The sequence below is a fragment of the Panthera pardus genome, unplaced genomic scaffold (genome assembly GCF_024362965.1).
Source record: "Panthera pardus isolate Hobbes unplaced genomic scaffold, ASM2436296v1 HiC_scaffold_16, whole genome shotgun sequence".
NCBI lineage: Eukaryota > Metazoa > Chordata > Mammalia > Carnivora > Felidae > Panthera > Panthera pardus.
The window spans coordinates 85293650-85309211 of NW_026526721.1; the positions used below are offsets into that span (position 1 = coordinate 85293650).

The 15562-nt window shown below is 34.9% G+C and overlaps 1 protein-coding gene across 5 annotated transcripts in view; it reads right to left on the reverse strand.

The window, feature by feature from the left end:
• The window catches only part of FXR1 (FMR1 autosomal homolog 1), a 67033-nt gene that overhangs the window by 20561 nt on the left and 30910 nt on the right, over nucleotides 1-15562 (reverse strand). For all 5 annotated transcript variants that reach the window (XM_019463255.2, XM_019463257.2, XM_019463256.2 and 2 more), the window contains exons 4-11: nucleotides 13525-13596; nucleotides 12956-13104; nucleotides 12638-12731; nucleotides 12095-12211; nucleotides 10203-10373; nucleotides 8829-8907; nucleotides 5057-5166; nucleotides 161-247 (exon numbers count right to left, since the gene is read on the reverse strand). In XM_019463255.2, the coding sequence (XP_019318800.1) occupies nucleotides 161-247; nucleotides 5057-5166; nucleotides 8829-8907; nucleotides 10203-10373; nucleotides 12095-12211; nucleotides 12638-12731; nucleotides 12956-13104; nucleotides 13525-13596 (879 nt within the window). The remainder of the gene's footprint in view (nucleotides 1-160; nucleotides 248-5056; nucleotides 5167-8828; nucleotides 8908-10202; nucleotides 10374-12094; nucleotides 12212-12637; nucleotides 12732-12955; nucleotides 13105-13524; nucleotides 13597-15562) is intronic.

Here is a 15562-nt window from a genome sequence, read left to right on the forward strand (position 1 = left end):
AATTCTCATGTAGAAAAACAGGGTAAATCTGAAGCTTGATTAAATTAAATTAATTTATTTTAAAATAAAGAATTGAAATTTAACATGAATATAAAATTGATGTAACCTTTAGTTTAACATATGAAGCAACAATGACATGAATGTGGAACAGCATACAAACCTTTAGATAAGCAATATGGTACTCTAAAAGAACTTGCACATTTCCGATGCTTTCTTTAGTGCCAACAAATACAAATGGAACCATACCCTGTAAGAAAACACAATGTCTTCAGTATTTAATATTTTAACAAAGTTCTAGTATAAATGTGACATACCAATGTATAATTTTGAAAACTTTTCTAAAACAGCGATTTAAAATTTTAAATTTTAAATTTTTACTTTTAAAATACCAGTTTGTATCAGATTTTCTAATTTCTAATTCAATCTTTCTCTGTATACAAACCACCTTTTAAAGACATTTTCCTTGAACTGGTATGAATTTACAGACTAGATACCTCACCTTGGTGGTGATGGCTTTAAAATGGTCAAGTACATCACCTAGATTATCCCTGACAAGGGCACATAACAAAACCGTTAACGTCTGTGTATTGGAGGGAGTGCTTCTTGACCATTAACACAAGTGTCACCTAAGGAATACAAACATTTACACAATATAAAGGAATTACTAATATGGGCAAATATTTAGTCACCACTATTAAAGCAAATCACAGGATTAACTTTGCTGAATTTATGAAGTAGTACACTTCCAGCTTCTTAATGGCTAAGGAAAATAAGTATAAAGCCTAAATACACTCACCCAATCAGTTTCAGTGCCTTGCCTTATTTTGATTCTACAAATTAGTTCCTAACAGCTATTTAAACAGATTGGCTTAAGAGAGCATGAAAAAAGGGAATATAACAAGCTTAGGAAGTATGGAAGTCTTGACCCTGTCCTCTGGAATTCACAAGCAGATATAAGAGGGTGCAAAGTGAATTAATAAGGGGGGACGGGGGGGGGGGGGGGAATCTAAAACATTTTAAGCACATACTATATTTCTGGGAGTATATTATTTATTCTACATCTGTATCTTAATATTCATTAAAAAGTAACTTTAATACTCCAATTAAAAAAAATAGTCCACTTTTACAGTTGAGAAGGCAATTTGCCCAAAGTCATACAATTAGCAAATCAGTCAGCCAATTTCATATCCGGTCACCTAACTCCAAATAACAACTACATGTTACTTGCCAGAATCTACACTAAGGAAAATGGACAAATAAAACAAAGTCCCTATTCTAAAGGCAATCACAATCTCAGAAAAGATACTAAACATTTCTGCAATAATCTTATTATGTAATATTAGTGATATCAATAAAAAACACAAGAATATTAAAGTAGAATATGGACTATGCCACCACCCCAGATATGGAAACTTTGGGAATTCCTAAGAATATTATTAAAGTAAATGTTAAAAACAAATAGAATTTACCAAGTAGGTAAAGAAGAGAAAGTCATTCCAGACAGATGATCTGGAAGGAATTAAGAGAAATACAATGCCTTGACCCTGAAGATGAGATGCTATCACCAGTTAGCTACCTCCAAAGGACAGGCAGAAACACAACCTTAAAGGCACATATACTACAACATATTTTAATGACTACTATAAAGCCACAATAAAAAATCTGAAGAGTAAATGATTATTACTAAATATACAGATTTCTAAGAGTTTTTCAGTGAAATTTCTTGATTTTTTAAAAATACTAGTAACTGATCACTTATATTTAATAGATGGCACTGAGACTACCAACTAGCACATGGGAAAAATAAAGCAGGATCCCTGTTCCTAATACACACACACACACACACACACACACACACACACACACACACAAATCCACTGGAGTGAAAATTTACATACTTAAAAAACCCCCGCAAATGAAATACAAATGAATTTCTGAATTATCCACATGTAGGAAAGACCTTGCCAAGCATGGCAAAATCAAATGTCTTAAGTCATAAAACAAAAGTCTTAAAAAATCCCAACAGCATAAAAAATTTACGGGGGGGTGGGGGGGGCATATCAAGGAGAAAGAAAGAATATTTACTACAAATATGAAAAGACAAAAGACTAGCTTCCTTAAAACACAAAAGCTCTAGGGGTGCCTGGGTGTCTCAGTGGACTCTTGGGCTCCACGCTGAGCTTGGAGACCACATTTATAAAACAAACAAACAAACAAACTGGTGGCAAGTATGTGGAAAATAGACATAATTCCTACACTGGTAGAAGGAATGTGTGGTGTGTGGGAAACTAAGAAGATCTAAAAATTTAAATATCTTTTACCCTTTGATCTAAGAAATCCACTTCCAGGAATTTACTCTCCAGTTGTAAAGGATGTTTGCTGCAGCACTGTTTTTAGTAGCAAAACAAAGACATAAAAAAGGCAACCAACAACCATCTAAAATCTATTAGACACAATGGAGAGAGGAGAGATATGGACAGAACACAGACACTCATTTGTTTTTCACACTATACCCTTCCGTGCTAGTCTAACTTGTATATAAATATTATTTATATTTCAGTGAAAAACTCAAATCCACCAACATGGGGCTTCAACTCAGGACCCTGAGATCAAGAGTCACATGCTCTACTGACTGAGCCAGCCAGGCACCCCTCAAACCCAATGTTAAAAATTGATATAAAATATTTATCAAGCACTTAACCCTATACAATTCATTGGGCTAGAGTAGAGAATATGAGAATTCAGATTTCATTTCTTGATTCAGAGTCCATAATGTGGCTTGGTGAGGTTAAGATAATAAACAGAAGATTGAGAGAAAAACCATTAAATACTCAATTACACAGATAATAATTGCTATGATAGAGATAGAAAAAGACCCTCTCAGGCTAAAGGTGGGTCACCAAGGACTTCAGAGTAAACAAGCCATAAACAGAGTTGGCCACAGGATTTAGCTTATGAAATGGTAGCCCCAAATAAGTGAATGCCAACCTTCAGATTTGACTTAAAATGCAATGTTTTGAAAATTTTTAAATTTTACACATTATTATAGGTTTCTAGCTTCTCTTAATACCAAAGATATAGCAACACATAACACATACATTCGCACATGGCAACCAGATAAAAGCTAAGCAGCATCTGTTTCTTTTATAGAAATGGACCGTGTACTCCCCTATCCTTGGTCTTGTATAACCCAACCTGCTTCATCATTTAATAATCTGCTTGGTTTCTGTAAGCATATAAGTTTCTTAACGCTGGCACAGAAATAGGGGTGACACTGACCAAAACTACAAACAGTATATAGTATGGTGAAGTTCTTATTTATAAGAAAGACCTAAAAGAGTCAGCCTGCAACAAGATTTTTCTTTCTTTTTTTTTTTTAAGTAGGCTCCACACCCAACATGCGGCTTGGACTCTTGACCCTGAGATTAAGAGTTGCTTGATGTATATCGACTGAGCTAGTCAGGTGCCCCACAAGAAAATGTTAAATACTAGAAAGCAACTAGAGGTAAGTCAAGCTAAGAGAAGAACAGATAAGTAGATAAAACTAAGAAATTTACACTGGATTCCTATAATGGCCCTAACCAATACACATCTTGATAGTCAAACCAATTTTTAGGCAGTGGTTGTATGCCAAATGGATTATTTTATACATTAAATATAAAGGGGAAAAGTACAAATTCCAATACTATGACACCTTGATTTTAATCCCCCTCTCAAAGGCAATGGGAGGTAGGGTTGCTTAAAAAGTAAAATTTACTTGAAATTTAAAGCAACTTTGGAAGCAGTGTAGGCATGAAACCAATTTGAGCCACCAACTACTCATTTCTCTAAGTCATGTGTTTTTCCTTTTTTTTTTTTTTTTTTTTTGCCTCTACATTCTAATTAAAGGGAATAAAGGAAATGGCTCTTCAATAGGCATCTTTACAACATCCAACACATGAGGACTCCTTTGACTACAGTTGTTTTTGTTTTTTTAAAGAGGTGGTTTTTCCCAACAGGCTAACAAACTCTTCAAGCAATAATCTATTCTGCAAAACTAAAGCTGCTTTCTAGGAGATAATTTGGAAGAAAATGCTTACCTTATATTCACAAGCATACAAAGTTTAAGACACTGGAGCCACCCAGTTAAGAGATCCTTAAAGGGATGGATGTGTAAGGAAGTGCAGTATAGACAAAACATTAACATGTGAGAAGGGACTGAACAAGGAATTTCAGAAAGTTGTTGTCAGAATAGCAACACAGGGGCACCTGGGTGGCTCAATTGATTGAGCATCTGACTTCAGCTCAGGTCATGATCTCAGGGTTCGTGGATTTGAGCCCCATGGCAGGCTCTTTGCTAACAGCTCAGAGCCTGAAGCTTGCTTCAGAGTCTGTTTCTCCCTCTCTCTCTCTGCCCCTCCCGCACTCATACTCTGTCTCAAAAATAAACATTAAAAAATAAAAAAAAAATTTTTTTTGAAAAGAATAGCAACATAAAACCTTAAAGATTTCAATTAAAAAATAATCAGGGCTTTCAGATTCCAAAAAGGGTCAAGTACACAGTTATTTACTAAGAATTCCTTTAAAACAAACTTTTGTCAGAGTATCAAATTTTACAGCTCTATCCTCTTGTTAAGTACAAAAAATAACTGTTGAAATTATCAAATTGAAGTCTTTTTATCAAAAATGGGGTTTTTTACTGAAGTACTAAGAAACCAAATGAGATCTCAAAGCCCACGTTGAAAGATGACTTATTTTCTAAGTATGTAAAGCAATACGGTAAGGGACAAAAATTTTTTAAACGAAAAAAACCCACTGTTATCAGAGTGGAAGTACTTCACTACATACAACTCACCAAAATGATTTCCAAAATATAAAATAACATTGTAAGTCAGCCAAGAACAGAACATGGTGAAAGAAAGAAGAAAGGAAAGAAGGGGGGGGAGGGAGGGAGAGAGAAAGAAAAGAAAGAAAAGAAAAGAAAAGAAAAAAGAAAAAAGAAAAGAAAAGAAAGAAAGAAGAAAGAAAGAAAGAAAAACAGGCAAAGCTCAAACCAAATTACATTTTGAATACTTACATCTTCTCTAGGTAGTTTATTTTCATTGTCTCCTTCAATTCTCACCCGAACCACACCAGATTTGTCCACTATTTCCTGAATAACTTTGCCATTTTTTCCAATTACTTTTCCTTTAATAAGAGAAAAAAGATAGCAATAAGTTAAAAATCAGTACTGCTATCCTTCCAACACTATCTCCCAAATAATTTGACTTGCTATCAAATTTTTAAAAACCAAGCATAGTTCCATCTTCTTAATCTCAATATATTCATCCTGAAAACTACTGAGAAATTTTTATCCTTGGTCTGAAACTTCCCTTCTCTTTAGAATTCTTAAGGCTATAGTTAGCTAGGATTGACAATACTGCTCACATGTTAAGATATTTTCAAAGACTAAACATGTTCTATGTCATTTTTCAGTATTTTTAAAATATCAATGCAACCCATTCCAAAAGCTTAGATATACAAATAAAGGCAAAACAAACACTTTTATTTTGGCATTAATCATAACAATTTGTTTATTATATATTAAGTTAACAAATTCAATCTTGCTTTCATATTCAAGTTGCTACTCATCCAAAACACGCCTATAATTTGAACATACTTTTAAAATGAATATTCTCTTCAATGAAATGTCTGTAACATTTTTCACCAAGTTTTTAAGTATTTCACAGCTATACAAATACACATAGCATGTACATGGTATGCTATCTTCCTAGGTATGAAATACTGTATACAGACACAAATTCCAAATTATTTACCTTCTCCACACTTAACATGTAATGTGTCAAACAGCAGTTATTGAGTATCCAATAACGAAAACAGAAACTAAAAGGGGGGAAGGAAGATTCTCTTCCCCTTAGGAAATTGCTAGTTACAAAGACAGCAAAGTCAAAATACCAAAGCAATACTGGACAGTGTTACCTGGTAACAGAAGTAAATATCCAGGTAACCTTCCCTGTATGAAACAGATGTGTACACTCCTTATAAAAGTTACTAAGTCCAAATCCCCCCAGTTGTTTTTTTTTTTTTTTAACTAAATCAAGCAATCTATTTCTACAATAAATTCATTTTGGTTGAAAAGAGTTAAAATAGAAAATTTTCCTATTGCATGCTTGAGAACAGTTTCCATTAAAGAATAAATGGGAACAACAGCAAGTGGGTCAATACAGCAAAGACACCATTACAGGATTTTTCTATCCCTATTCTCAACCCTCCTTCCCCATTAATAACCCTAAATTTAAAAGCAGCAGCAACTGAACAGGTAAAAAAGAAAAAAATACAGTAGGACAAGGGATTCACATGATGTAGATCTTCTCTGAGCAGCCCTAGCAGCAGTATATAAAAGCAACCTTCATTGTTAACACAGTGAAGCTCAAGCAGCAACTCCATCCTTGACCCTGCTAAAAATAAGCAAATGTCTTTTCGAAAAAACAAAAATCAGATTGATATATCATAATCCCTCCCCCAGAATCATTCATTGCCCCTTCCTTCTATGAACTATACCACTGGTGAGTGTACATCCATCACCCTTCTGGGGTCTGTGGCAGGGACCTACCTGCAAGTTTTATTTAGTCCCACCAGAGACCGTCAATATTTTAACTGATCATTTCCATAGTTTAAATTCCAAAGCATATTGACAAACTGAAGCAGACCTGTAGTATAAATTGAGCACTGAGCATAAATGCTGAAGGGACAGAGTAAAGAAGTGATTAAGGAAGGCTTCCAGGAGGCGAAAGGTTTCAATTCACTTTAAATCAATGACCACATAGTATTTTTCTTTTTGACTTAGGAGGGGTGGGAATGATCAGGGTCTAGAATTCTTGGAACCTGAATGTATAAGGAAATTCTCTTGAACTTACCCACCAAGAAGTCCTCATTCCCTTCTACTCCTCAGTCCACTTTTTCTTTTTCACTTTGACTAAGAATTTACTATTTTTCAAAAGACTGCTTCACCCATAAAACATTTTGAAGCAAAACGTAGCATTATTATACACAACAACCAAGAAATCTTTACACTATCTGAGTATTTCACTAATGTAACAGTTCACTAATGTAACAGTTGCTGCTAATATATATTTTCTGAAGAGCCCCAAATAATCCAAATCACCAAAGCCAACCAAGACAGAGTAAAAAGAGACATGACACACTCATATCATTGCACAGATAAATGAATAAACAAAAGAACCAGAGAACTACAAATATATCCAATTTTGTTATTTCTGAAATATCAGGAATTTTTACTCAAAATTAACACTACCACAAATTCTAGAAGACCAAGGCTATCTTCTACATACTTGTTGGGTTGGAAAAACCCTGATTCCCATGCACACACTCATAGCCAAATCATTTTTACAAGTGAAGAAACCAAAGTTAAATTATGTTCTGTGAAGCAGCAACCACAATGTTAGTGCTGATGGATGTCAATAATTGTGATTTAAACAAAACAGGGAATCATTTTCAAAAGCAGCTTTTTGAAGGTGATTTCATTTGACAATAAACATCTGATTATATTTTGTGTATTGTTTATTAGAATTATACAAAACCCTTCAAGCTTAGACTCAATTTTGACATCTAACCTCGTCTTTTCAGTTCAATCTACAGTGAATAAAAACAAATAAAATGGAATTAACTTAATCAGCAGTATGTCATACCTATCCAAATGCTTAGGCAGAGCTAGAAGCAAACAGATAGTTGAAAACAAAGAAAACTGCCCAAGTTATTGTGCTGTAGACTTTTGTCCCAGGGTATATTAACTTGTTACTGGTCAAAACAAACATCTTTTTAAATATTTTCTCCAGCTATTTTTTTTTTAACAGTATTTGAAAAATAGAACACCTATAGCAAGAAATCATTTCCTAAAGGCATAACAAGCCTAATTAAATATAAATGAAGCCCAAGGGGCTCTGTTTCAGTAACGTCAAAAAACCACAACAGTGGACAAAAACTCAAGCCCCTCCTCTAAACATCTCTGCTTTCTGTGAATGCTTATTTTTGTATTAAACGTTTAGGATAATCACTATTTAATACAGGACAAAAATTTCCCCATTTGTCCTAAATAGCATTTAAAAAGGACAGTTGGCACAGATGTAGAGGATTTAATACCAAAGCTATTAAACAACTCATCCCAAACTATAAAGCTCTTTTACAGCTTCAAACTCAAAATTTCGGGGCGAGGGAGGAATCTCAAAGTTTTGTCACTATCTTAATAAGCCATGGGTACAATTTTCATTAATGGTGTCAGAAACTTAGTAGTGAAAACTCCCCTCTATCACAATCACCATCCTTTTCTCCTGCCCATGACTTCTTACCTTATTCTATGCCTTTGCAACAACCAATTATTATTTATTCAGGGCCTACTGTGTAGAAGTTTATTACCCTATTGTTAGTCCACTCTTACTTTTTCTTCTGCACTAAACAAAAGAAATATCACAAACACCTTCTCAAAAATTACGATGACAACTTTGATGGACATATGAAGGATAAAAAGACATTAAGTGAATAAGAAAATAAAGCCCAAGGGATGAAACGGCTTTTAAAAAACTTAATGACAAACTGTTATAAAAATCATGGATCTTATCAGTGAGTCACTCTGTACAGAAGAAAACTCCTTTACTTTTTTAATAGGATAATGAGATACAAGACACACACAATGTTACTAAAAAATGAAAAGTACCCCTATCAAATGTTCCCGTAACTATAAAATATGGTTATCAGAAACATTAAATCTCCATTAAATCACTGTATATAATTACTAACATTTAACTTATTTAATAGTTAGTAGAAGTACCTACCAACAAGATTCCTAGGAACCTGAATAAAATCCTCCACAAATTCCAAGAAACCTCTAGCCTTTTTTACAGCATCAGCACTCTGCAGAACGAGGAAAAAATAAACATAAAAAAGAATCCTAAAGAAAACCCCAACCCAAAATAAAAACAAAGAAATGAGAAGTTCTGAATTATTATGCTCTAGTACAAGATTCTGCTCAGCCCATCAATGTGACATTTTAAGTCAAAAAATTCATGAAGTACTTAAGAAAAAAAAAAGAATTATAAAAAGCCTAGGAGAAAGTATACTATTACAACATCTCTTTAAAAAAAAAAATCTCTTCTAAGCCCTTTTAAACTCCTAATAAAACAGCAAGAGTTAAACTTACTTATCATGTTAGCCAAATTTTAGCCTTATCCTAAATGTATTTGTTCTACACTCGCATGTTATTTCTTCAGGTGAATGCTAAAAACAAATTGTTCATGGGGCAGCACCTGGGTGGCTCAGTGGGTTAAGCATCCAACTCCTGATTTCAGCTCAGGTCATCATCTCATACTTCGTGAGATCGAGCCCATTACTAGGCTCTGCACTGATAGCACGGAGACTGCCAGGGATTCTCTCAACCTCTCTCTCTGCTCCCCCACCCGTCTCACACTCATGCACTCTCATAATAAATGAAGTTTAAAATAACCAAATTGTTCACACTGTCTATACTGTCTGTGCAGTTTTTTTATTCTCAACATAAGAAATTATTTAAAAAGATATTTTTGTGCAGACATATTTTTTAAAAAGCACCTACTGATTATGATCATTAAAATTCCTGGGGCACCTGGGTGGCTCAGTCAGTTAAGCATCTGACTTGGGCTCAGGTCATGATCTTGCAGTTTGTGGGTTCAAGCACTGCATCGGGCTCTGTGCGGACAGCTCAGAGCCTGGAGCCTGCTTCAGATTCTGTCTCTCCCTCTCTCTCTGCCCCTCCCTCGTTTGCACTCTCTCCCAAAAATAAACGCTAAAAAAATTTAAAAAATAAAAAAAAAAGAAAAAGAAAAAGAAAAAGGCTCCTCTACTACATGCTATTTATAAATACCAGCGCCTGACATGTAGGAAGCCCTCAAAACAAAGTGCATTATTTATAATGCACATAAATCGGGAGTTAAAATCAGAAGCAGTTGGGTTAAGAAACTTCAGAAAACAGTACATATTAAATACTCAGTAAATCTCTCGTTGCCCCATATAATACAATATCCTCTTTAACCCACCTCCATGGCATGTAATGATTACTTGGGCTGACTGATTTTTAAGTATTTTATCACTGGGAAACTGAAATTCCAGAGAAAATACAATCAAACAATAGTTATGCTCTAAGTTACCCAAGGTGGGGTCAGACAATAGCTTACCTCTCCATAGATTCTGAATGTGCCAGTATCTTCATCTAGCTCAATAGCTGTAACTCCAGGAACCTTCCTAGCTTGCTGTATGTTACTACCATGTGTTCCTATTGCCAGGCCCATTAGATCTTCTCTCACAACAAATTCCTCATGAAAAGCTGCCGCAAGTTGTTTTGTGCACTAGTAAAAGAGGTATGTCAGAACTTATTACAAAAGATTAAAAATAAAGTTTTTTACACATCGGTTTGCAGCATTACTCATAACAGTCAAGAAGTAGAAGTAAACCAAATGTCAACTGAATGAACAGATAAACAAAATGATATACGCATACAAAATGATTCAGTCTTCAAATGGAAATTCTAGGAGGGCCTGGGTGGTTCAGTCGGTTAAGCGTCCCAACTTCGGCTAAGGTCATGCTCTCACAATTTGTGAGTTCAAGCCCCACATCAGGCTCTGTGCTGACAGCTCAGAGCCTGGAGCCTGCTTCAGATTCTCTGTCTCCCTCTCTCTGCCCCTCCCCTGCTCGTGCTTTCTCTCTCTCAGTCTCTCAAAGAAAAAAAAGAAAAAGAAAAAAAAAAAAAAGAAGGAAATTCTAACACACACTACAATGTGGACTGAGAACATTGTGCTAAATGACATGAGCCAGTTAACAAAAAAACTAATACTGTATGATTCCAGTTACATGGTTTCTAGAGTAGTTAAATTTATAGCAACAAAAAGTAGAATGGTGGTTGCCTGAGGTTGGGAGGAAGGGGATACGGAAGTTGTTTAACAGGTATAGTTTCAGTTCTGCAAAATGAAAAGTTCTGGAAACTGGTTGATTAACAATGTGAACATACTTCACACTCCTGAACTGCACACTTAAAAATGGTTAAAATGAGGGGTGTCTGGGTGGCTCAGTCAGTTGGTTGAGCATCCAACTCTTGATTTCAGCTCAGGTCATGATCTCATGGTTTGTGGGTTCAAGCTCCTAGGGATTCTCTCTCTCCCTCTGTTGCTGCCCCTCCTCCACTCAGGCTCTCTCTCAAAATAAATAAACTAAAAAAAAAAATAAAAATGGCTAAGATGGTAAATTTTATGTTGGATCTTACCATAATTAAAAAAAAGAACTAAGAAAAAATATATAAAGGATACTCATTTGGCATCATGTAATAGGGGGAAAAAGAGTTTGATCAGCCTATTTAGTCACGATCACAGAAAATAGTAATTCTAAAACAATGTTCTGGAATTACTGATACAACGAGTTCCCCAATTCAGAGGATTCATTTTTCACAACACAGTCACATATCCCTTATTTGGAACTTTTAAATTAATAAGGGTATGCACAAATTCGTCCTAAACAAACGTCAATTTCTAAAAGATTTGAATGTATGTTGGGTTCTCCTAACAGTGGGCCAGTGAAGAGCAGGAGAAAAGAGAGGAGTACCTTAGGATGGGATAGAAAAGCCAACAACAGGCTCTTTTTAAAAACTACATGCTATGTGTCCTCCTCTCCTCTTACATAAGAGTTATTAAACTGAACTACTTACTAATGGAAGTGTGTTATGACTGACAGCTGACAGGGCACTAAAAAACGGTAAGGACAGAATAAAGAAAAACTAGCAATATAGTTTTCTACTGGACATCCCTAATGTGTTTCTAAGTTCTTTTAGCACCGTTACCTCAGTCGTAACCAAAAACTCAACAGGCATTTAGCAAACAGAAGGCTATATTTGGGGAAAGTAACAAAAAACAATTGTTCTATAGACACAATGACTCCTAGTATTAGCCACAGAACAGGTCCCAAGTTGCCTTACCTAACAGTCAAGTAGTTTGAGCCAGGGAACTCAATATACTTATGAATAATATACTTATGAAACTAAGTGGGACACACAAAAAATCTTTTAAGTAAACCCACTTACTTCTAAATGCTTAGTGGCCTCTTCATTTCTGGACATAAGCATCAACTTCGTACGAATACTTCGCAAATGCATGTCACTTAAAATGTTTACTCTCTTCACAGTTGCTTCACTGGCAGACTATTAACAAACAAATTAATCACTCAAAAAATCTTATTTTTCAAGATAATACAAAGGGCTTCCACATAGAGCCTTCCTTGATTCTCAACTACTACACTTCTCTCCTCACCCACCATACCCTCTTCCACGAGTAATCTTACTCTTTTCTGAATTCCCATATTATTTAGTTCTGCTATTCAAATTATGATTGGTGGAGACAGAAGGATCCAGGATCCCACATGTTAATAATTTCATGTTGTTAAGAATGTCATATTTTTTCCTCCTAATTCCACAAAAGAATTTAACATTTTATAGCTGTAAAAATTTTTCTCCCACATGGATTAATAAATTCACTATTGTACCAAGTTAGCTTTTATCTTTTGAAATACTTAATTATAAAATCCGGAAAATATCCATTGACTACCTTAAAATATGGAATTATCTTACCAGTATCATTAGCTGTGTGGTTTCTGGATGGTAAAAAATTCTGCATGCTCCTACTGCTTTCTTAAAATCTTTATGTGCATTTTCATTAGCACACCTAGAGAGGAATTCATATTTAAGACTTAAATAACAGATTAAATTCAGAAGGCAATTATAACACAAACTAAGTTTTTCATTTCAACACTACCCATTAAAACTTTTGTTTATTAAAAAGATTTTCTATCAAGTTTCTGATTGGGTATTTGGGAAAAAAAGATTTTTGTAGCACTAAAAAATCCTCTTAATTCACAAAGCAATTCAGTAGTAAACAAAACTACTCACGCCTCTCTCAAATCCTCAGGAACATCCACTGTGCATTTAAAGAAGGTATTTTTTTTGACAGTTTTATTTTGATTGACAGGCCGAAGTCGTTCAAATGTGACTATTTCATTGTAAGTGGCATCACAAGCAGCATATTCAATGACATAAAACTAAAAGACATCAAAATACTTTTAAAATCCCATCTGAACAAAAATAATGAGCTTTAAATGAAATTCTAATTGCCTTGCTCAGCTTAACCAGTAGAACCTCCCCCTTGTGGCACAAATACTAAGTACAGCTTAGTTACGTCAATCTGATTTGCCTTAAAACTAGATTATATGTTCTTACAAGCATGAACCTTGGTGTCCTCACATGTTTGAAGTGCACCCCTGGAGAGCAGCTTTGATGTTTGCAAGTTCAGAAAACAAATAAAAATTAATGGTCTGATGAACTTTTTAAATGTATGATGAACTATTTATAAAGTAGGCATTTAGAAACAAAACTAAGAGTTGAAGTAGCATTTACAGAAACCAAGAGTTGAGGTTATTTCCCTAGAAACTAGTCACAATGCAAGCGTTAACATTACTTACCTCTCCTTTCATCATTCGAACTTTAGCCAACCACCATCCACATGGTTCTTGGTCATTTGCTCTTGAATACACCTAAGAAGAGGGGGGGATAAAAGGTCCTTATCTTTTTTGAATGAAGAATCCTTCATTCTGAAAGATTTCAACATTATAAACAATGACTTATTTTAAATGCGAAATCCCGTGAAACTCCAGAATCAAAAATGTCACTGTACTGAAACTAGTGTGCTACAAATAATTTAATAAAAGAGTCATGTACAGTTAAATTTGACTACTGAAAAACAAAAATGAACCCTTTTTTGGGCCATTTGGCTCCTTGGAAATCTAATTCCAAATTTGTGAGTTTCCTAAACATAAGTAAGTATTTTAAAGAACTCTTCTTACAAGACAGTTTAACACAGTGTGAAAGAGAGTTCTTTCAGTTTCTGTCAATACTGTTCATCTGTAAGCACTGTGTTGTGGTGATGCAAGTATCAGACACAAGGATAAGCTAGAACTTATTAAAGATGTATTTGAAATCTGATAACTATTTTTAAAATGTTGAAATCAGGGGCGCCTGGGTGTCTCAGTCGGTTGGGCGTCTGACTTCAGCTCAGGTCATGATCTCACAGTCTGTGAGTTCGAGCCCTGCGTCAGGCTCTGTGCTCACAGCTCAGAGCCTGGAGGCTGCTTTGGAATCTGTGTCTCCCTCTCTCTCTGCCCCTCCCTCACTCACACTCTATCTCAAAAATAAATAAAAACATTTAAAAAAAATTTTTAATGTTGAAATCAAGAGCTGTTTTCAAGAAGAAACCCAACTTTAAAATTCCTTCAAGGATATGATATTTAGATTCCTTGCTGAAGAACCTGAATCAAATGCACAAATGGTTCACCTGAACAATAAATATTTAAATTCTAAATTTAGAACCTCTAGCAGGGTACATAAGTATCTTACAAGCATCCTATGCAACAACAACAACAACAAAAAATCACCTTATATGCTCTGTATTTGTAATTATCAAGTAGTTTGTTAACATAACACATTAGAGAAGTTTCCATTAGGGATTAGAGTTATTATCATACAGCATCTTGTTTGATATACCATTTTCAATACATGGAAATCAGGGGGTGGAGGGGGGAGGCTGGAGGAACAGATGACCAAGAAGTACCCCCACAAAAGTCTTGATTATATGAACTAAGGATGCCTCTGCAGAGAAAACCTACCAATGATAACATCCATATGTGGGTTAAATGCAAACTATTAAACATGCAAATACTGTTGGAAAGCCTGAAGCTTCACTGAGGTGATCTGAGAGTAATCTTGAAGTGGGGGAATACTGGGAATGTAAATAAGTCAAAACCTCATGATCAACTTCACAGTGCACCATGATCAGAAAAAAGGAAGACCTATATACCAATCAGGCTCCAGTGGACTTAACTTTACCTGTACATTTTTTATGAGCAAATCTACTTCGTCGCAACTTTTTTCCTTTCTTATAGGTCTCCAAAAAATAAATTTTACTTTCTTTAGGGTGAAACAAAACTCATTCTATCTTGCAATTATTGTATGTATCCAATGGAACCTCTCTGGGGAAATCTAGTGATCCTGTTTCTTCTGGATCTTGAAACACTTTACTACTTCACCATCATTCATCAATTATTTCCAATTGTGCTTTAAAAAAGTCTAAAGAAAAGAATGATGGTATCACCTGAAAGAACACAACAGTGAAATATAGTGTTACTACTGCATCACCCTGTAGTTTTACTGCATAGTCTTTCAAGAATAAAGTATAAAAAGACTGGAGACACCATTCTTGCAGTCTGCCTTTGGTTTTCACTGAACAGTTAAGAATTCAGAATTTTTAATTTTCCACCCATAACTGTAAAGACAAAATTTACAGAGGAAGAACTTTCATAACTATCAGAGGAACCAGGACTGATGCAGACAGCACCCTAGATTCAAATGATGAATGTGAAATTACAAGCAGAATCTCCCCAATATGAAGCCCTTAGATGACAACAACCTAGATGAATATTCCCAAACAATACACTTCTAAGGAGA